The sequence below is a fragment of the Alternaria arborescens genome (genome assembly GCF_004154835.1).
Source record: "Alternaria arborescens strain FERA 675 chromosome Unknown contig_11, whole genome shotgun sequence".
NCBI lineage: Eukaryota > Fungi > Ascomycota > Dothideomycetes > Pleosporales > Pleosporaceae > Alternaria > Alternaria arborescens.
The window spans coordinates 121,248-141,944 of NW_021167866.1; the positions used below are offsets into that span (position 1 = coordinate 121,248).

The following is a 20,697-nucleotide window of genomic DNA, read 5'->3' on the forward strand; positions in this document are numbered from 1 at the left end:
GCGTCCACAGTGACCAACAGTCATAGCAAACGCAAACTAACTCCTCAGTTTGCCCATGCGTTCGAGACCTCTAGCCCTGCTGCCTGCTACAAGAAGCGGAAGTCATGACCATCTCATTAGCATACCTTATTCACCCCGTTATGTCGCGCGCTCTAGCCGAAGGTGAGCAAAATGCAGAAGACGGCGTTCTGGAACCTTTGCTCGACGAACGAAACACGGCGCTTCGACCAGAAGAGAACCCCGATGGTCCTCTTTCTGTTCCAACCATGCATCCAAAAACATTGAAAGAAGATAACTCTACACATCCGGCGCTACGCATACCCCTCAGCCTCCCTCAAGCGGTGGCTACAACAACCCCAATATCTCTTACACCAGAAGCTGAATTTTGCATGATAGAAGCCGAATTGGCAAATTGCGAAAAGACCCGCGAAGCGCTAGCACGGAGTGAAGCTGCACTTCGAGAAAGAAAAGCGGAGATAATACGAGAGACTAAGATGAAGCTCGATGAAGAGGTGCGTGAGTTGACTGTGGGAGACCAAGACGAAGAGATGGATAAGGGATTGTACATGCGCGATGTGCAGAGAAGAGTGGAAGCAAACCTCCAGACGGCAGGGGAAAACGCGAGTCAAGCGACGGAGGAGTCACAACAGTCGAAAGAAACTGGAGGGGAGAGAGTCATTTCAGTTAGTGCACCAGAGCGAAGGCGACTTGCGCGTCTTGCTTTGTTCAAGAACGATCCTAGACTTGGTTGAGAATTATGATATCAAGATACGGTACTATATCATCGACTTTGGGATTTCTTCATCATGCATGTCGAAGCATAGTACGTTCAAGATGTGCTCTCAACTATCTTCCATGCCTCAATCAAGTGTAAAGAACTCTGCAATCTCTGGAAACATCCTGCTCATCCTGTCCGCTGTGATAGCATCTACTTTGATTATTGGATCAAGTTTGTACGTAATCCACATCACCTTCATATTGAGACATGTCATTGCTCGGGCTTGTATCGAGATTTCGCCTCGTATGCGTCAGTGGTAGCGACACACATGGCGGTATTGACTGACGTCGGTGTTCCGCAGCTGTCTCGCCAATAGTCCTATTGAGCTCGCTAATTTTGTTGAGCAAATCCGTGAGTTGCTGGCTGTACCGGTAATCTGCATCGCGTTGAGCCACAGTGAACGCGAGCGTGTGTCTGTTTGAGGAAGATGACATTGTGTCTGGGTGAGAATCGTTCAAATATAGTATCTGGAATGGACAATGGCTTGAGTATAATATCTCTTACCAATGATTTGAACTACACTTAAAGCTCAAATACTATCCATAAACATCGCGCTGATACTAGCACGCACGTAGCGAACATTGCGTGTGAAGACTGAACAATCATTCAGCCATTGAAATCTTGGAATGTGACGCCGACGAATTTGCTCGTCTATGAGTTTCAGCGTCGTTGTTTTGGCAGTGTTCGCGCCAACATGGAATGCTCGTTCATTGACTGACGCCGTAACCTAGTTGAGCAAACAAACCAGCACTCTATATCACCGCTGTTACGTACGACCTCATTACTACATGTTGGTGTCCTTGCTCTTCTAATTCTCGACTATCGACCAGCTTTAACATCTTCGCTCGTGATCATAACTTACAATCAGCACGTTGGTAGCTCAAGATCGAGTTGACTAATAGTTATATCTACAACTTCACGAATAACCCACCTATATTACTGATCATGTCGCACAACACCCCCGACAGCCTCCTCAAGCTCGCCGCCGACCTCAATAAGTTAGGTGGAGAACTTTGCGCAATAGGTGGCAAGCTGGCACAGGCCGCAACAACTCTCGAGCAAGAAGCTGCCAATGTTGCTCTTACGAACGCGCAGCGATGGGGGGTCGATGTGCAGGTATGTGGCTCCCTTGCTAGAACGATTAGTGTATCTGGAATAAAGTATAACATGGTGTTATAGGTTGCGGTAAGGGCTGGACCGCATGGTCAGTGGACTGGACAAGGAAACGAGATTGTTGTTAATGGCACGAAGAAGTAGCGATACTGTCGAGAGAGAGTAAGAAGGAAGTGGACAAGGGATTATGGCATGTGCAAAGGAATATAGAAAGGCCGATGTTGGATATCGGCAAGGAGAGACGATCTCCCAGTGGAGTGGAATGCGGAAGGGAAGTTCGGAGGTTGGTGAATTGCGAGGACGCGTCCCAGACTTCGATATGGTGCATTGCTAGTTTTTTTTCATGATCTCTTCAATGACCGGCATGGTGCCATATTGTTTCGATTGTATTTCTCAGGACAAAGGCGCGGGTGAAGGTTTTCCCCGCACGCAGCTCGCCTTGCTTCTTCAAGGACTAGCGCAGCAGAATTTTTATCAGATCATCAGATAAGATGCGAAGCCGAAATCCTCTGTCACCATTCACAGCGCGAAGCCAGCCCCGAACCATCTCCAGCCTATATTGGCGGTGTAAACTCTATAGTGTACACGTAGACAGATTTGTTTTAAGTGGCTGATGTCGAGTCAGAATGACGGTCTGAACTCGGAAGATGGAAATGCAAGTTCCGTGATGGTCTGATTGCCAAAGCCACACGCTGATTAGCCAAGCCGCGAAATTGAGCACGCACGGCTGTTCGACTCGCTCCTCTGGAGCTGAGAGCAAGACAGGATAGAGCGATAGTCACGAGCAAGTACGCATATCGATCGTAGAGTATCATGTGATCATCAACGCCGATTGCGTTGGGAGTTTCGTCTCAATTCGTCATTAATCTAGTCGTTGGTTGCAGTAACCACCTGCATATTCTACAGAACTAGTAAGAAAGGGTTTGAAAAGTAAAAGGGTATCATCCCCGTCCTTGCATCGTAAAGAGTGTTCAGACTCGTGAGTTTGCTCATGGCTCTATGCACATGAGAGATGATGCAGGACAACATATAAATTGAAGTGCATGCCAGCACCGCAAATGATGGACAGAAATGCTAAAGGAAATGTGTGGTAGATCAAACACTGTAGTGAGCAGAGTGCTATCGGCCGATATTGTAATGCGAAACAGCATCAAGCATGGCATTGTCCTCGACTTTGGTCATGGGCGAATAAGACGCTCTGCGCCGTTCCTCAGCTTCCTCGATCAGTGGTGCATGGGGGCCGTCAGACGGGCGTGGCCTCAGAGGGCGCTGGGCGTGTTGAAGAGTAGTGAGAATGCTGCTTGCATCTAGCTCCATCGCACTGTACATGCCGGGTTCCATGGTGAATGTGTCTCTGCGAGCCTCTTGTCGTGCAAATGTCTGTGGAACGGGCTTCAGTTGACGCCAGTCCATATCGTTCGGGTCCGTTGAGACGCGGCCGTCGAGTAGCTTGAAGGCTTCGCTGCAACCGACCGTTCTTCCAGTACCCACGGGTGATGAGAAACCAGCCCTCATGTCAATGCTAGTGGAGACCTTGGGTTCCATTACGTCGAGCGAGCTGCTCTTGCTTGAATTGCGACGTGAACTCGAAGGGGTTTCTTCACTTCGGAGCTGAGCAACCCTTTGACACCATGCTCGCTGCTGGGGATTTGACTGGCAATCAGCGCAAGAGCCTGGTCCAGTCATAGCCATCTTAGGCTTGACGTCTTTGCCCGAGGAGCCGCTCGGCTTATGCGCCAGTGAGGATGACTCGTCGGCACTGTCTACACGAGTAGGAGGGTCGCATATGCATATATCCTTCTGTCCCTCGCAAAAGCCACAGTCTGTAATCTTGGCCTCTTCCACTGGGGGCGCAAATGCAGCGGCGTGGTGCTTCGTTTTGAACTTCTCGGTGAAGTCGACCTCATATTCCACGTGAGGATGCTTTTCGTCTTCCAAGTCCTCATGGCCATCGCGAAGAATTCCGGTCATAGCTTCGCCCGAGAACTGCAAGTCATGGGTAAGATCAGCGAGGCATGCGCAATGTTCGGGGGTGCACCGGTCACAGCCTGACTGCATGTTCTCAAGTGGCTGATCGTGGGGTGGGATTCCACGCATCATATCAAACTCGTGTTTTTCCTCGTGAGACGCATGCTGAGGGTTCATGGAAAGGCCCTGAGTATCTGGGGTACCGGCTTGTCTGTACATCTTCAACTCTTCCTCTAGCGCTCTGTTACGGTTTTCGAGGTAGTGCACCTGCTCTTGCATATGCTGCAAGGAGCGTTCGTACGCGCTGCTGTTGTCCTTCATCTCTTGGGTTATTCTGTTGACAGTCTCAATCAGGGATTGGACATTCTTCTGCTTGCGTTCGCGGAAGTTGCGCTGCGATGCACGGTTCTGAGCCTTCCGCCTAGATTCAGGCTCTTCAGTTGCAGGCTTGCGGCCGGGCTTGGGGCGGGGCGGGACGGTGTGGTGCTTGCTCGCAGGGCCCCCGCCCGACAGGCAGGGGCCATTTGTGTTGCTGGTGGCAGACAACGTGGCGGCGGTCAATGAGGTCGGCTGGGCCTTTGGAATGAGGTCTGGGCGGCTGTCAGTTGTCGTGAAGCGGGCGAGGGTCAGACACGCGGTTGCGACATGTCTTGCAGCCGACAGCCGCGGCGAACCGCTGGCACATGGTACACGGCAAAAGCAAAAGTGCTACTTACGTCGACTGGTAGAGGAGCGGCGGTCATCAGAGCCTGCAGCCCCGAATGCACTGCCTTCAGGAGATGCTGCGGGCGATGAAACAGCACTGTAATTGTGATCTGAAACCGGAGTGTTGGCGTTCTCGGGTGCAGCAGCGTCGTTGGACATGTTGACGTCCTGCGGCGTGAGGTACGAATGAGGTGGACGAGTGTTATCAGATGAAGATCCTGGGTTATCAGATCGAACCATCAGCCGACGACTTTCCCCGAGCGACGCCGAGCTCGGAGCGGATCGGATCAACTCTTCACTCCGACAACTCATGCCACCATCAGCGAGCGGCGGAAGCGACTCGTCATGCAAGACAGCGTGCCAAGGACCCATCGCGCTCTGGCAGTAGAGCGAACGGTCGACAGCGGACAGTTCCATGGCATAGTCAATGCCATAACAGTGTATGTCGGCATCTTCAAAGTTCAAGGGCTGTATCTCGATACTCCCTTCACACTAGTAGAGCGGGTAAAGACAGTATAGATGACCTACAGTACCCATGCTGGATATCCAGCCTTATATAGCGTGAGAGAGAAAACGTCTGGTGGAATTATCCAGGGAACATCTCGATGAAAGACGTCGTAATACAGCTCTGCGTTGCCAACGCTCCATGAACCTCGTTGTGAAGCACTTCCAGTGTGCGCCCTGCCCGAAAACTCTACTCAAATCACCCACAACACATATGCAAACACCACAAACGCTAGACGCCATTTCGCCCATTCAAATCATGTCCTTAGCCTATGCGCTCGCCCTGAACACTACACTACCGCCATGTCTCCATCTGATCGTCTCACGTGCATTCATGACATGCAGTGCGCGAGCAAGTGCTTGCTCCGAGTAACCCTTTCCATCCACCATCTCACGCTTGAGCGTAGACAGGTTGACTTGCCATCCAATAGGCATACGTCGTCGGAGTTCTTCTTCGACTTTGTTGACTTCATCCATAAGCTCCTTCGAGCTCTGGCCTTCACCTTGATTTACTGCGTCCATGGTAGAAGCGAGGAAAAGACGGATTGCCTCATCTACATGTGACTCGTCTGCGATGGGCGACAGCGACAACTTGGCTAGCGACTCGGTAATACGAATGATAGCTTCTAGTTGACGGACAGTGATGGGAATACTCGAGCGTTGATTTGCGTTGATCTCCGAAGCATGCACTTGCCGCCTAATGCTAACAAAGTGACTGGAAAGCTTTTCTGCCGCCTCGGGCGACAGACGCGGTGCGCACTTTTGCCGACAATATGTGATGTAGCGCTTCATCTTCTCGATTGGAATCTCGGCCTGCACTGTCTCTTCAACACCTCGACCGCCCATCGCAATGCCCATGACGTGCTTTGCTATCCGCTCATCACGACCGCGATCGTGCTCATCGCGCACGATGAAGATCATGTCGAAACGTGACAAGATGGTAGTCTGGAAGTCGATGTTCTCACCAGGTGTCTTCATATCATCGTAGCGGCCAAAGATAGGGTTAGCGGCTGCTAGCACCGAGGTTCGCGAGTTGAGAATCGTGGTGATGCCTGCTTTGGCGATGGAAATGGTTTGTTGTTCCATGGCTTCGTGGATGGCTACTCGATCTTCATCGCGCATCTTGTCAAATTCGTCGATACACACTACGCCGCCATCAGCTAGGACCATGGCACCACCCTCGAGGTAGAATTCTCGTGTATTGTGGTCGCGCTGCACAGATGCTGTTAAACCGGCTGCTGAGGATCCTTTGCCAGAAGTGTAAATTGCGATTGGCGAGACCTTCTCAACGAACTTCAAGAGTTGAGATTTGGCAGTACCAGGATCACCAAGGAGAAGCACGTTAATGTCTCCACGAAGCTTCATTCCGTCCGGCAGGATTTTCTTCGCACCACCCATGAGCAAACAAGCGATAGCCTTCTTGATGTCCTGGTTTCCGTAGATGGAGGGCGCGATGCAACGTGCAAAGACCTCATAGATATCGGGTCTCCTGCTCATCTCCAAGAACTCTTGCTCCTCTTCCTCAGTGAAGACAGCATTGCCTTTGCTGCCGTGGTCGACTTCTGCATGAATGCCAACTGCCCTGATGTATGGATTACGAATGGCTACTGCGGCATTGCCAGCACGTTTAGAACCCTTTTGCTGGTAAATAGAAAAGACACCCATGACCGAGCACCGTGTACCTGGGACGACACGATTCGCCAGATAGCGGTCTGCAGATATCATGATGTGTCGTGGTAGTTCACCGACTGGAACCTGATCGGGCGCCTCCTGCAGCTTGAGCACTTGTTGGTCGATGAACTGACAGCGCTCGTGCATGACATAGTAAGGGTCCAGCGGACACTGTTCTCCGCTCTCCCCCTCTCCTCGCTTCCTGCCACATGTCCTTGGGAGAGACACACCTGAGAAGCCACCTGATACAGGAAGGATTTCTTCGTGCTGGCAATTCCTGCATCGTATGGCGAGCGCTGTTGATTTGGACGAGAGCGTCGAGGCACCGATGATGATGCCGGGTATGCGAACGAGTTGGGAAACGTTGGTTGCGGTCAGGTCGCGAATTGAAAGTTCAGAAGCGTTCGAGTGGAGGAGCAGCTGGTGCTCAGGGAGCTGAATGTTCTTTTGTGAGGGGTAAACAATGCGCTGTGTGCACGACTTTAATGCGGACTCGAACTAGTTTTTGTCAGCATGCACACGCAATACTGGGCTGTGCCACATACGAGGGGTATGATTTCTGCTGGGTTCTGTCTGAGATCGTGTGCAAGCTCTGGACTGTAGCTGATGAGATGCGCGACATCGATATCGCAGTAGTACTGCTTCAAGAGCACGTTCTCGCGTATTTGATCTCTGCGACTAGTTAGAGGAGCGCATTCGGTGCATTGAACAGTCTTCTCTACCGGTAGACAAAGATGTTGTCAAGAGTAAAGTCCATGATAAAGTCGACGAGCGCCTGCTGTACGCGCGAAGGCGCAGCTGCATCTTGAGGGCCATCGCCGGCTTGGCTGCCGAAGAGACTGATGGAAAAAGGTGTTTGTCTGTCCGCCATTCTATGTGTCGTCTATTGTCAATCGTGAGGGTTGGTGTTGCTTGAGGGGCAGGCACGTCGTCGCTAGGGGAGACAAGGACGCGCTTTCGTCGCGATTTCGCGCTAGGCCGCGCGCTTTCCATTTTGCACCTGTCTTGGGCTTAGCGCTCCCCGCCTTCAACACTTCTCTCAAGCTTCATCGTCCACGGAGCTGTCTTACATCCATAAACCACCTCAAAGCTCCTGTCCGATTCCTTGCCTTCGCCGAACCCCTCGATAGGACGACACAACATAACTCGAAATTTTCAAAAAAGGTTCGGTAAGCAGGATATATGATAACCAAATAGTCTGTGTGTACTGAAGTACCCATGCACGCTTGCTCTTGACGGAATCCTCCGATGCCCTGAACCAAATATGATCGCGTGTCCATTTCCTAATAAGTATGGTCATTGTGGGATATCACACGAGCGAACCTCATGCGCCGTTGCGTGCTCACCAGTTCCAACATCGTATCCTATCTCCTCGCTCTACAAATCGGAGGATGCCCGTGAAGACTGGTACGGGCTCAAGTACGACGATATTCCTGTGAGTTTTCAGATCTCTCTTTGTGCCTGAAACAGACCAAACAAGTGTATGTATCGTACTCGAGGAGCAAATACAGTTGGTCAATCCGATTCTATACACGTCGGCATGTATATGCTTCCCATTTTCCATGTTGATGTGCACGAAGCAAGGAGTATAGAGAACCATCCAATACGGCGCGAATTGACCGCCGTTTTTCCACTCGTATACAATCGACTGAGTCCTCGAAAAACTGGGCATCGACAGTCTACTGGACATACAAAGACACATACGCCTCAGCCAGTATGCGCCTTAGGGCCCGCAGGTTCTCGACAATGGAACATCAGTCCACTAAATGGGCGCATATCATGTCTTGGCTAGATATCGTTTCAGCAGGGCGTTCCTACCAAGCGCGCTTGTACTGACAAGACAGCCACATTGGCGCCTCTTGTCATTTGTTGCATGTTCGCACGGGTGGTCAGGCGCATAAGTGTGGACCTTATCATGCCTCTGGTTGTCAGCGGGCTTTTTCGTAGTTTTTACAGGTCTTCATCCGAGCTCGCGTGCTCTGGATGTACAGTGCACCAGTTCTCAGGCTTGAGGCATCCATGATCACATCAGGACAAACACAGGCAGTCAATACCCCAATCTCAACCTCGTTCCAATCAGGGACCGGCTGAGAAGCTATTTGAAGCTGACCAGGGAAAGAACTCAAATTTTCGATTTTGGGGCGGAACATATCGCCTTCCTGTTATAGACATAACCAACGATCAGCTCATATGATCCTATGGTCGACAACCAAGTACGCCGGTGGTGTGGTGACCCATGTGGAGCAAGGAACATCTCATGCATTTCCAGACACCTTCCATGTATTCAGCTCCTGGACGCCCCTTAGTATTCACGATCGCTGTCTTGAATCCAGTATTGAAAACGCGGAAGTTCGACAAGGACAGGACACCTAAGTGGTTTATTGGTTTCGAACTACTCTTGGTTCCAAGATCCCCGCTCTGGTCTTACTTTCTCCTTCTATACCGTCCACGATTATCATGGACAACCCGTGCTCCAGGTGGTAGTTGCGATTGGCTCTTCGTCACCACCACAGCTAACCCAAAGCGGGCACTAGTCTCGAGCGGAATCCTGGCGCCAAGCGAATCCTCCCATCCTACACAATTACATGTCGGCGGAGATGCCAAATAGGACAGCACCCATCGTTGGAAGCCCCAACCAGCCTCTGGGTTTCAGTGAGAACCATATCGTCCAAGCTGCCCAGAAGCGTACTCGGGCTGACGAGGCTTTCCTGGCGCCGTGCCACTCCCAAGATGATGTTCTGGAGGCGCACATGAGACGACTACGAGCGCTGGTTGGTTGGAAGCCTAAAGTACTGCGTTACAAGGTTCTCCATGGCTGAATGACGGGATCCCAACATACGTTGGCATGGTAGTTATATATATTGTATCGTGTCTCGTCGAGGTGAAACTCAAGCAGTATTCGCTCAGCACCACTAGTCCATTAGGACCATAGGTCATCAAGATGCCGGCCCTTCCACAGTTCGATTACATTTTTGCCATTGGCACATTCTTCGCATTTCTGGATGCGTGGAACATTGGAGGTTTGTTTTGAATACATCAAGCACATGAGTAAACTTTACTGATCATAAACTCTAGCCAACGATGTAGCTAACTCATTCGCCACATCTGTGGCCAGTCGTTCATTGTCTCTCAAGCAAGCCATGTGCATTGCCTCCGTGATGGAATTCGCTGGAGCGATGCTGGTCGGTTCTCGCGTCACTGATACCATCCGAACCAAGGTCATTAGCACAAAACTGTTCGAAGATGTGAGTAGTATCCCCTCACCGCAAGTGCAACCGAGCTCGCCTCGTCGTCAGCAGGGATACAGTTCAACGATGCCAACAAAACGAATGTGAATCATTGGCTGATACGTACATGAAAATTTAGGACCCATCAGTGCTCATGTTGGGCATGATGTGTGCCATTGTCGGATCTGCGACGTACCTCACAATTGCCACACGCTTTACCATGCCTGTATCCACAACACACTCGATAATGGGTGGTGTCATCGGTGTTGGTATTGCCGCTTCTGGCCCCCAAGGGATCAACTGGTCGTTCAAAGGTGTATCTCAGGTCTTCGCTGCCTGGGGTATCGCTCCTGGTATCTCTGGTGGTTTTGGTGCTATCATATTCTTGATCACCAAGTACGGTGTAATGCGCCGCAACAATCCGGTTTATAAGGCTTTCTTCATGGTTCCAGTCTACTTCTTCGTCACCGCCTTCCTGCTGTCACTCCTCATCTGCTGGAAGGGTGGTTCTGCGAAGATAGACCTTACCGACATCCAAGCTGTGTGGGTTTCCATCGTTGTTGGTGTAGTCGTTGCCCTTGTGGTTGCTACATGTAAGTCCTCGGGCCACTCAGTTGCCCTAGTCTGTCTGCTGACCTTCAAACCGAAGTCTTCATTCCCTTCCTGTACCGTCGCATCATCAAGGGTGACTGGGAACTCAAGGATTGGCAAGTAATTCAAGGTCCTCTCCTCCTCCGCCGCCCCGAGCCCACCCCATGTCCAGAGGGTATGGCTGTTGGCAACATCCCTGACTTCTATGCCGGACATCTTACCGCGGAGGAGCTCGAGGCAAAGCGCGCTGGAGAAGGTCGACCCATACACGATGACATTGAGAAGGATGCCATTCACTCTACAACCGCGGAGGCCACTAGCTCCGACTCTGATATTGTCCCTATCGAATCTACTCATCGAGTTACTGCCACTCCTGCGAAGCAACTCTCAACACCTAAGAAGCAGCCTCCCCCTGGTCCATGGTACACCCCCGCCGTTGCTTTCTGGTGGATCAAGTATGCAGTCTTTCACGGTGTTGAACAAGATGTTGTTTCTCAACAAAGCCACAAAGATTTCCTGTCTGGCGATATCGAGAAGGTCCACGCTACTGGCGAGCACTACGACAACAGAGCTGAATACACATACTCTTTCCTGCAAATCATGACTGCATCTACTGCCTCTTTTGCTCATGGGGCCAACGACGTTTCCAACGCCATCGGACCATACACGGCCATCTATTTCATCTGGTCAACCGGCAAGATCTCCAGCAAGGTTCCTGTTCCCCTCTGGATTCTCGCCTTCGGAGGTGCCGGTATTGTTGTTGGTCTCTGGACTTACGGCTACAACATCATGCGAGCTCTTGGAAATAAGATTACTCTGCACTCGCCAGCACGTGGATTTTCGATGGAGTTGGGCGCGGCGATCACTGTGATCTTGGCTACCAAGCTTGCGCTCCCTGTCTCGACTACTCAATGTATTACTGGCGCCACTGTTGGTGTCGGTCTTTGTAATGGTACGTGGAGAACGATCAACTGGCGCATGGTTGCATGGATCTACATGGGCTGGATCATCACTCTCCCTTGCGCTGGTATCATCTCCGGGTGTTTGATGGGCATAATCCTCAACGCACCAAGGTGGGGTAACGGTGTGTAGAAATTTGAGTAGCTGGAAGGACTGTTGTCAATCGGTGCGCAAATTTTGGTAGGAATTGATTGGACGTGGTGTTTATAGGCTTGTTGGAAGTCGGTTTCTAGTCGAACACCTGGGCTCAGCGTTAGTAAATAATGGTTTTGACCGAGCTTTGCATCAGCTTGCTTTCCAATTAACATTAGTAGACCCCTAGAGGACATGGTAGAGCCGTAGAATGCACGAGGAGGTACCCAGCGTAGTCTTAGTCGTCCAAGGCATCGGAGGTGCGTGCTGAAGGCCCCTCAGCTAGTACATGCGCATTCCACAGAATGCTTTGTGGTACTGCGAACGACTCTATCCCGAATTTTCAGAGTTACACAAACCGACGTGCATTATGTATTGCTATCGCGAGAGTGCGTTGAACTAGGATCATAAGTGCTGTGCTCACCACATGAACTCATATTCCATCGTCTGGCTCGCCTTTGTGTCCAGCCTTATCTTCCCACCAGAAACCGCTTGAATCACCCCAGAACTCGCCGTAATCATCTCACCAGCTACTGTGCCATTTTCGGATCCTCCGTCATATTGGATCACTACGACGCCACCGACACGGCTCAGAATTTTCATCCTGCTGATTCTGCCCTCTACCCATTCAATATCAAACACAAACCCACCCCTAGCCACAAGCCCAGACACTCTCCCAGAGTTCCATTGCTCGGGCAGCACAGGTAGTAGCCATACCTCCCGTACGCCTTCCTCATCCACAATATGCGACTGGAGTAGCGCTTCCGCAACACCACTAACGAAGCCCAGGTTCCCATCGATCTGGAAAACGCCCTCATTCACATCCATCAAGTTGTTGTAAACACTGCTGTTGAAGAACTGGTACGTGTTCTCTGCCAGCGCTGTGCGGTTTTGTAGCCGCGCGTACCAGTTGATTGTCCATGCGCGCGACCATCCCGTTCCAGCGCCGTTGTGAGAAAGTCGGTCTTCGAGAGTCGCAGCCGCGGCATTGAAAAGCTTGGCGTCGTAGCCTGGAGCACCGGGTGGAAGGATTTGGGTACCGGGATATAGGGCGTATAGGTGCGAGACGTGGCGGTGGCCTGGTTCTGCTTGTTCGTAATCTTGCATCCACTCCTGTAACGTGCCAGGATAACGCGTCGAGTAGCGATATGGAGGAAGCCGGGCTTGGGTTTCTCGGACGCGACTGAGGAAAGATGTGTTTGTGGTGGCATTATTGAGGGTGGCAACCGCACGAATGTAGTTTGTGAATAGTTCATTGAGGATCTCGACATCGCATGTCGGCGAGATATCGAAGTGATATGATTTCCCGTCCGAACCGATGTAAGTATTCTCCGGGGATACCGATGGATTGGTCACAAGATATTCCGTCCCGTTGATGCTGTATGGCTGTAGTGTGTTGAGGTAGAATTCGATGGCCTCGGAGACTGTCGCCAACTTCGAAACTAGAAAGTCCTTGTCGCCAGTGTACCAATAATGCTCCAGTATGTGCGTAACAAGCCATCCGGAAGACAAGGTCCAGTACGTGGCTGGTAGCCACCTGTCGACAGGCGCAGTGTCCCCCCAAAGATCAGTGTTATGATGGCTCATCCATCCAGTGGTATTGTACATTTCATTAGCGGTATGTGTACCGTCCTTGCGCATGATCTCTAGAAGGTCAAACAGGGGTGCGTGTAGATCTGATAGACTAGTGACTTCGGCTGGCCAATAGTTCATCTGAAGGTTGATGTTGACGGTGTACTTGGAGCCCCATTGCGGTGCGAACTCTTTGTTCCAGATGCCTTGAAGATTTGCAGGCAACGTCCCATTACGCGATGACGATATCAGTAGGTAGCGACCATAGTTGTATGATAGGGCGGTCAACCCTGGATCAATGGAACCTTCGCGTGTAGCGTTGATTCGCTCGTCTGTTGGTAGACTACTAGCTTCCGCATCAGATCCATTCAGTTCCAGAATACTAGCGTTGTAGAGTGGCGCATAGTCTCCGATATGGCGCTTTCGAAGCTCGGTGTACGGGCGGGAGCGAGCTAGCTGCATAGTGCTGTCCACAGCCATCCGTGTATTGTTGTGCCGATATGAGGTAGAAGCAGTGAAGAAAGCAGTCGCTTCCGTAGCGTTTTCGACAACAATAAATTCACCAAGCGTTTTGACATTACCATCAGTGTTTATTGCCAAAGCTGTTGTGAACACAATAGGATCGACGCCACCGGTCGCTCCAGTCATGTATGTGACACCGTTTTCGTTCCAATCTTGGTCTGAGGCCTCATTGCCACCATCCTCCGGTCGGTGTACGCGCATTTGAAATGACAATTTATCAGGTCCGGTTGTTCGAAAGTGATGCACAAGAACATCGTCCGGTGTTGATACGAAGACCTCTCGCTCGTAAATTGTTTCGTTGACATTGAACCTTACACCAGCCACAGCAGTCTCAAGATCCAGCCAACGTTCGTACGTCGTGTTATCGTACTCGCTAGTGCCATCAAAGAAGATGTCCATGTCTCCTAGTGGTTGATAATTCCTACAACTTTGGGGCGTGCCTAAAGACAGGTGCACTAAGTCAGTATTGATCTCGCATGAATTCGGTACAGAGATGTTACTTGCCCATCATGCCCAAGTTCGCCAGCTTCTCTGCATCCCCAGCCTGACCTCGTGTAAGCAAATCTCTAACTTCTGAGACTGTTTGCGAGCTGTCTTGGTTCAGACGGTCACGATGGCTACCAGACCAGACAGTCTCTTCGTTCAATTGTATGCGTTCTTGTACGGGTATCCCAAACACCATGCCGCCGAGACGGCCGTTCCCTATCGGTATCGCATCTGTCCATGCATCCGAGTCGGCAGGAGCTTTGTACCAGAGGCGAGTGCTGTTCGCTACTACCAAGGGAATAACCCCCGGAACAACTGCCAGGATCGCTACTATCAACATCTGGGTTGATATGTGCTCTGAGGCGTTTGTTGTTGATGAGATCAGACTGCGAACATCGATTGAATTGCGAAAGTACTAAGGTTATGTACCTGAGTTCTTAGCTCCATACATACGTCGATACAGACTTTCATTGATGGATCAAATTGTACCTGAGCCTGTTGAAAACCGAGTGCGGAACACCCCGCATTCTTTACTCGATCAGCGCTGTGCAGATCCTAGACTTGTCGCTTGATGTCTTGCATATCGGGTAGCTTCTCCACGCCACTTAGTCCGGAGTAGATCCGGAGAATATCCTGTTGTATTTAGCCTCGGAGAATGAGACCTGCATCCCGATGCCGTGTCTTTGCAACAAGCAAGTCGTTCAATACGAGATATGCGTTACCCCGCTCATATACCAGCATGCATGCTGGACGCGTTCCGGTTGTTGCGACCGAAAGTCGGTTGTAAATGACGCAGTGTGGATCTGGCACTAGCTCGCATGCCCACAAGTATCATCGCTCTATGTCGCTCTGCCATCACTCTTGGAACATCTTCCTTCTACAAATCACAAGAACCAACTACTTCTCGTGTATGTTGGGTGGAAGTTCTCACGACTTTGTAGGGGCTGAGGTCCTCTAGAGCAAGTGCCCGTTGGGCGTGACCACGAACGAGCTGCGGAACGTGACAGTCATCCACTATAACGTACCTTGTAGGGCTCGTGTCGACATTGCGGCAAAGTAAAAGGTTGATAGACGCGTTCTCCAAGCGTAGTCGAGGCACCGATGCGCATTTCTTGGCTGTTGACGTGCTGCAGTAAAGCCAAGCAGGAGATCCATAATTGACCTGAGAAGGGACAGTCCTCGATAAGAGAGTTGCAGGTTCGCCATGGGCCGAAGGCGTTCGACCACTACTTTGCCATCGGAGGCGAAAGTCATCGAAGGAGCTAGAGATGACCGCTGCAGACTCTCAACGCGACGCACGAATTCTTGGAACTCAATCGACTTCGCGCCACACATCGCGATGGCTTCTGATGGTAGTCCGACTTCCCGGAGCATCCAGCGACGATGAAACCAGAAGAGACTGATGTGCCCCAAGAAAGGCTCAAGTCCTAAATCGTGGGTGGTGGTGTCGCCGCCATCATCGGTACGAACCAAGTTCTGGCTCTTTAGCTGTGAACTTGCTATTGATCCGCTGCAGGCATCAATAACCACTAGGTGTACGCATTAGCATCAATGCGTGGGAGGAAGGCGCGACCAAAAAAAGGTGACTGGAAGATGAGATGCACAGCAGGCCCGTTCTGGTGATGTATATACCCGGAATTAATGACGCCCAAGTCCGACACGTCGACGTCGCGTCAAAAGCGCACAGACCCCCGCGTTTTCCTGCCGTCTCAACGCTACTGTTCATTCGTATTGCGCGCCTCACAATTGACCGTGCGACATCCCAGAGCTAGACCCGTTCGTTCCAACCAGTCTGATGGCCATAGTGTCATGACGCTCAACAGCGGCCTCGTACCGCCCCTTGAAGTTTCCCTGCTCCTCTCCAGTCCACGAATCAAAGACAGTATACTCACCGTTAGCTTCTAACTCTGGTACCTCCGCGAAGTTGATGACTTTGGTTTGAGTTGTATTCAGTGTATTCAGCGCGAAGACATGCACTCCCTTGGAAGACAACCCACTCCAATACTCAGCCGGATGAGTCTGGTTCCAGGTGAAGTCTGCATTGACACCCCATTTATAGGGCTTGGCTGCAGCACCTACGACTGGATCTTGATTGAAGCTGATGAGCTCCGGATTACTTAAGATCTCTAAGATCTCAGGTTTGATGCCATGGAGCGGGGTACCGATGATAAGAGGCGATTTGAGAGCAGCCCAAAGAGCGAAATGGGAACGGCTTTCTTGGACTGTAAGGTTTCCGTTACCCACTTCGAGCATATCCCAGTCGCCATGTCCCCAGAAGTCGGTATCGTTGTTGTAGAAGGATGCCTAAAGACCGGTGTACGTGGTTAGTACCTGTCTCACATGCAGTCCATGCTAGGAGAACCACTCACATGATTGAGGATAGGCATGAGTCCCCAAGAGTACTAAAAAGATGGCGTCATCAAGTCAGTGTGCGCCTTGTATGCGTCGTATATGCCAAATACTTACTTGGTGTTTCTCAAGCCACTCCGGATATATGTCACCCCACATCCTCCAGCTGTGACCAGTACTGTTACCCCATTGCTCGATATGGGCATGTCCCCAGGCACATTGCGAGTATTCAATAGTACGGTTTGTCGAAATTAGGGCATCACTCATAATCTTGTAACGCGCAAAGCTCTTGGACGTTGTCCAGTCGTATCCTGGGGGCGCGGCAACAGGCCTGGCTTCCCCGTCACCGCCCGCAGTCTGGTTCTCGGCTGGCGGCCCACCTAACCAGTTCTCTGGCCACCATCGGTACTCGTCGTCCCATTCATCAGGGACAGCGCAGTTGTCGTATTTAAGATCTGCGTTGAATCAGTAAATGAATGTTGGTGATTACTAGGTTGGCCCACAATCGATTCCCCAGTCAGCAAAGGTCTTCGCGTCTACTTGCTCATGTCCAAGAGAGCCAGCATACCCGCCGCATGTTTTGTCTCCTGCATCACCGTAAATGCCAATTTTCAGTCCAAGCTTGTGGATCTCGTCTGCTGTATGTTTGATGCCGTTTGGAAATTTGATGTAATCTGGACGAATCTTTCCTGTAACATTATCGCGCTGGTATGCCTTGTCACTCCAACTGCAGAGGTGAAGATATAAGGTCAGCGTATGTCTCACGCAATCCTTCACAACTTCTTACCAATCGTCAATGTTAACATAATTGTATCCAAGGTCCTTCAATCCCAAGGAGATAAGGAGCGCACCGGTGTCCAGGAAGACGGTTTCGTTGATGGCGCATTCATACTCGTTCCAGCTACTCCAACCCATCGCAGGTAGGCGGCCTGTCCCGTCTCGCGACACTAGCGCATAGCTGGAGCCGACTAATGCCAGTCCGACAAACACTGAAGGTAGCGCCATTTTGGATAGCAATAAGAAGATGATTTGTTCCAATGTTAACATGCTGATACAACGATCTATATAAGATGTGCCATGCTCGAGGGATTGTGGGGAAGGATTGCCATATTTGAAGCGGGGGCTTGCCTCCGCAACTGCTTTAGGCAAGCACTATAGTAACGGGCGTGAATAATTGCAGGATCAACGACTAGCGGAAATACTAATGTAGTTTCTCCGAAATCTTGAGAAGTCGTTGAACGAACTTCAACAGCCAGGTGTTGAACGACGTTACCTTCGTAGCCTGAACGACTCGAGCAATACAGTTGGTCTGTCAAATAGAGCTATGAACAAGCTGCTTGATCTTCTCAAACTAAGCAAAATCTCCATTCTCTATGTCAAATATTCCATCTCGCAATACTCATGTAAAAAGCTTATGTATAAAGGAACCAGAGCTGCGCCCAATTGATGGTCACTGGCGGAATCTTCGGCTAGAAGCTCCCCTAGCGTGAATGACATCACTGCTAGCGTCTGGTTCCTCCCATACAATCTGTAACTTGACACTGCCAACGCCCACATCATTGCTCAGTGCTTGTGGCCATGATGGTGATCGTGGTCATGCTCCTCTTCATCTTGCGCACGTGGCCATTCGGCCCAATAAGCATCGTCCCAAATCTCCTGCAGAGTCTCTTCCTTCTCATCATCGTCTGATTTCTCACCGTGCATAACCTCCTCCCATTTCTTCATCTCACTGCGAGTAAGTAGGCACGTATCGAGTTTTTTCGTCAAACCATCAACATCCATCTTCTCCCCAATGAAAACGATCTCCTGTCGCCTGTCACCCCACTCGCCCTCAAAGTCGTTCCTGATGGCCTTTAGTGTATCGTCGTCGGCGCCCCAGTCTTCTTCAGCTACGCAGCAGAACCATGGCATCTCAGATCCGAGCGTCAGCATTGCGCCTGCGCTGCTCCATGAGCCCATTTGGTTGGGACGCGTTGCGAGCCAGAATATGCCCTTGCTTCGATGCAAGCCACTGAAGTAAGCACATGCCTTCTTGTTGGCCAGGATTTGCTTGTCATCCATGGGAGGGGCAGCGTCGTCATCGCTCATCTCATCGGAATCGTCCCCAGAGACGCTGGCCCTTCCAGATTCAGATGAACCATCAACCACATTCTCATCTTCCTCTTCGTCATCTTCGCCGTCATCCACATCTTCGGCCTCCTCTTGTAAAAGGATGAATTTGCCCTCGATGAGCTTGTATAGTTTCAGTGGGTGGAATGGCTTTCGGGCGCGATAAACAAAAGATCCGATGCCATACCTGGATACGGATAAGCTAAAGCACAGCGTTGGATAGAAGGTGGCTTACTCCAGTGTTTCCGGCCTAGGCGCGATACGCTTCTTGCCATGAACATCCATGACTGTCATTTCATGTAACGACTGCAGCCATCCAACGCTTGCGACAGCCTCACCAAAGTTGAAAATTCCCGTGTTCTGCAGATATGGAGAATTGAAGTCAGTATATATCTCACTTCAATTCCATACGGCTACAACTTACTAGCATCTCGCGGACGTCTACCTTGGAATATCTGGATTCGATGATCTTAGCTTTTGGGTTGAGCGACTTGATGTAGCCTTTGACACGACCCAGAGTTGCTTTATCTGCCCTGTCGATCTTGTTGACGATGACAACGTTGGCAAACTCAATCTGGTCGGCGAAGAGATCGGAGATAGTCCGCTGGTCTTCGTCTGGTACCTCGTCCCTTCCGAAACGGTCTTGCAGGAACTCAGCAGTATCGAATTCGGAAAAGAAGCGGAAGGCGTCCACCACAGTTACCATAGTATCGACGGTCGCAATGGCCTTCAAACCGCCCAGCTTCGCGCTGTAATCCAAGTATCCAAGTCAGCAATAACCTTGGAAAGCAACATCTACCAGTAACTTACACCCTGGCGAATACCTCCTTCTCATCAGGTTCCATCCCTTCGGCGTCGATCATTGCCTCAGTAAGCTCTGTCGTAAAAGTCTCCGCAACCTGTTGTGGCTCGCTGATGCCAGAGCTTTCTATGACCACATGGTCAAATCCTTGTTCGTTCCAAGCAAGGCGTGCAAGTTCAACCAGCAAGTCGCCGCGGAGCGTGCAGCAGATGCAACCGTTCTCCATCTGAATCATCTACAGACGTGGAGGTACGAAGTTAGTACATGTTTCATACACAGTTTGTATAGTTAAGACTTACCTTCTCCTTGACACGGATCTCCCCGTTGTTGTTCTTGCTGTTTCCACGGCTGATGAGGTTCGCGTCGACATTCACTGATGCCCTGGAAAACGCACATATGAAGTCAGCCTACGTCTCGCACGCATTTCATACAGGGAGATTCCTTACATGTCGTTGACGATAACGGCGATTCGCAAGCCATGGTCCGGTGACTGCAGGATGTGCCTGAGTAAGGTCGTCTTACCACTTCCCTACTGTTGTCAGCATATGGCTACATAGATCTCGCTGTCACGTACCAGGAACCCAGAGAGAACAGTCACTGGGAGCGGCTTTCGCTCACTGGTCTTTGTCTTTGTCTTCATCTCTGCACCGCCGGTTTTTCTACGCTTCGCAGGTGGCATAGGGAATCTTTATAGCCGTTTCAAGTTCCGTGAGTATTCTGAAACTCTCTGAAGTTTGTTTGAATGGTTTTTGTATCTGTACTGTTACCGTTGTGCGCGTCGACCATTGAGCACCAAGATGGCTCGGTCGCATCAGCACGAAAGGGACGCATCTCATTCGTCAAGAACGCGAGAGATACCAACGTAGTAACTGCCAACCTAGTTATAGTGTCCCGTGTTCATCTCGGTGTCGGTAAGGAAGGTCAGGTCGATCCTAGATTGGATGGAGTCTCCAAAGTAAGGACCATTCTGACCCAGGATTGTGAACCATGTCCTTCGTACGCATTTGAGTGCAATTTCCAGCAAGTCTGGTCAAGTGGTACGCTGCAAATATCGTGGATGTTGTTATTCGCAACCCCGTAAACACTTCTCGCAATACAGGCTTTATGATTTGGGCGCCTGGCACAAGCACGATAAGTTTCCCAGATAGAGCTGTACTTCAGATCCATATGATTTCAACTTTGCAGATGATAGAAGCTCGTCAGATTCG

At 50.7% G+C, this 20,697-nt stretch overlaps 9 protein-coding genes across 9 annotated transcripts; 3 read left to right on the forward strand and 6 right to left on the reverse strand.

The window, feature by feature from the left end:
* Positions 1-104: 104 nt before the first annotated feature.
* On the forward strand, positions 105-752 carry AA0111_g5470 (hypothetical protein; the record flags this gene model as incomplete). The annotated part of the gene is made up of 1 exon (XM_028651586.1): positions 105-752. One exon carries the CDS (start codon positions 105-107, stop codon positions 750-752), a length of 648 nt encoding a protein of 215 aa, XP_028506643.1.
* A 971-nt stretch (positions 753-1,723) lies between these two features.
* AA0111_g5471 (hypothetical protein) lies at positions 1,724-2,035 on the forward strand (the record flags this gene model as incomplete). The annotated part of the gene is made up of 2 exons (XM_028651587.1): positions 1,724-1,894; positions 1,958-2,035. 2 exons carry the CDS (start codon positions 1,724-1,726, stop codon positions 2,033-2,035), a joined length of 249 nt encoding a protein of 82 aa, XP_028506644.1.
* Positions 2,036-3,010: 975 nt separating this feature from the next.
* AA0111_g5472 (hypothetical protein) lies at positions 3,011-4,723 on the reverse strand (the record flags this gene model as incomplete). Its single annotated transcript, XM_028651588.1, has 2 exons — positions 3,011-4,449; positions 4,576-4,723. 2 exons carry the CDS (start codon positions 4,721-4,723, stop codon positions 3,011-3,013), a joined length of 1,587 nt encoding a protein of 528 aa, XP_028506645.1.
* A 615-nt stretch (positions 4,724-5,338) lies between these two features.
* On the reverse strand, positions 5,339-7,610 carry AA0111_g5473 (DNA replication licensing factor; the record flags this gene model as incomplete). Its single annotated transcript, XM_028651589.1, has 3 exons — positions 5,339-7,237; positions 7,285-7,411; positions 7,462-7,610. The coding sequence occupies 3 exons, from the start codon at positions 7,608-7,610 to the stop codon at positions 5,339-5,341; spliced, it is 2,175 nt and encodes a 724-aa protein (XP_028506646.1).
* A 2,070-nt stretch (positions 7,611-9,680) lies between these two features.
* On the forward strand, positions 9,681-11,649 carry AA0111_g5474 (Phosphate-repressible phosphate permease pho-4; the record flags this gene model as incomplete). The annotated part of the gene is made up of 4 exons (XM_028651590.1): positions 9,681-9,759; positions 9,815-9,984; positions 10,106-10,559; positions 10,616-11,649. The coding sequence occupies 4 exons, from the start codon at positions 9,681-9,683 to the stop codon at positions 11,647-11,649; spliced, it is 1,737 nt and encodes a 578-aa protein (XP_028506639.1).
* Positions 11,650-12,069: 420 nt separating this feature from the next.
* Positions 12,070-14,142, reverse strand: AA0111_g5475 (hypothetical protein; the record flags this gene model as incomplete). The annotated part of the gene is made up of 1 exon (XM_028651591.1): positions 12,070-14,142. The coding sequence occupies one exon, from the start codon at positions 14,140-14,142 to the stop codon at positions 12,070-12,072; it is 2,073 nt and encodes a 690-aa protein (XP_028506640.1).
* Positions 14,143-14,239: 97 nt separating this feature from the next.
* AA0111_g5476 (hypothetical protein) lies at positions 14,240-14,569 on the reverse strand (the record flags this gene model as incomplete). Its single annotated transcript, XM_028651592.1, has 1 exon — positions 14,240-14,569. One exon carries the CDS (start codon positions 14,567-14,569, stop codon positions 14,240-14,242), a length of 330 nt encoding a protein of 109 aa, XP_028506641.1.
* A 1,400-nt stretch (positions 14,570-15,969) lies between these two features.
* On the reverse strand, positions 15,970-17,583 carry AA0111_g5477 (putative alpha-galactosidase B; the record flags this gene model as incomplete). Its single annotated transcript, XM_028651593.1, has 4 exons — positions 15,970-16,533; positions 16,696-17,033; positions 17,082-17,305; positions 17,366-17,583. 4 exons carry the CDS (start codon positions 17,581-17,583, stop codon positions 15,970-15,972), a joined length of 1,344 nt encoding a protein of 447 aa, XP_028506642.1.
* A 558-nt stretch (positions 17,584-18,141) lies between these two features.
* Positions 18,142-20,129, reverse strand: AA0111_g5478 (hypothetical protein; the record flags this gene model as incomplete). The annotated part of the gene is made up of 7 exons (XM_028651594.1): positions 18,142-18,874; positions 18,923-19,047; positions 19,112-19,436; positions 19,498-19,724; positions 19,789-19,870; positions 19,936-20,018; positions 20,064-20,129. The coding sequence occupies 7 exons, from the start codon at positions 20,127-20,129 to the stop codon at positions 18,142-18,144; spliced, it is 1,641 nt and encodes a 546-aa protein (XP_028506647.1).
* Between the last annotated feature and the right edge of the window lie 568 nt (positions 20,130-20,697).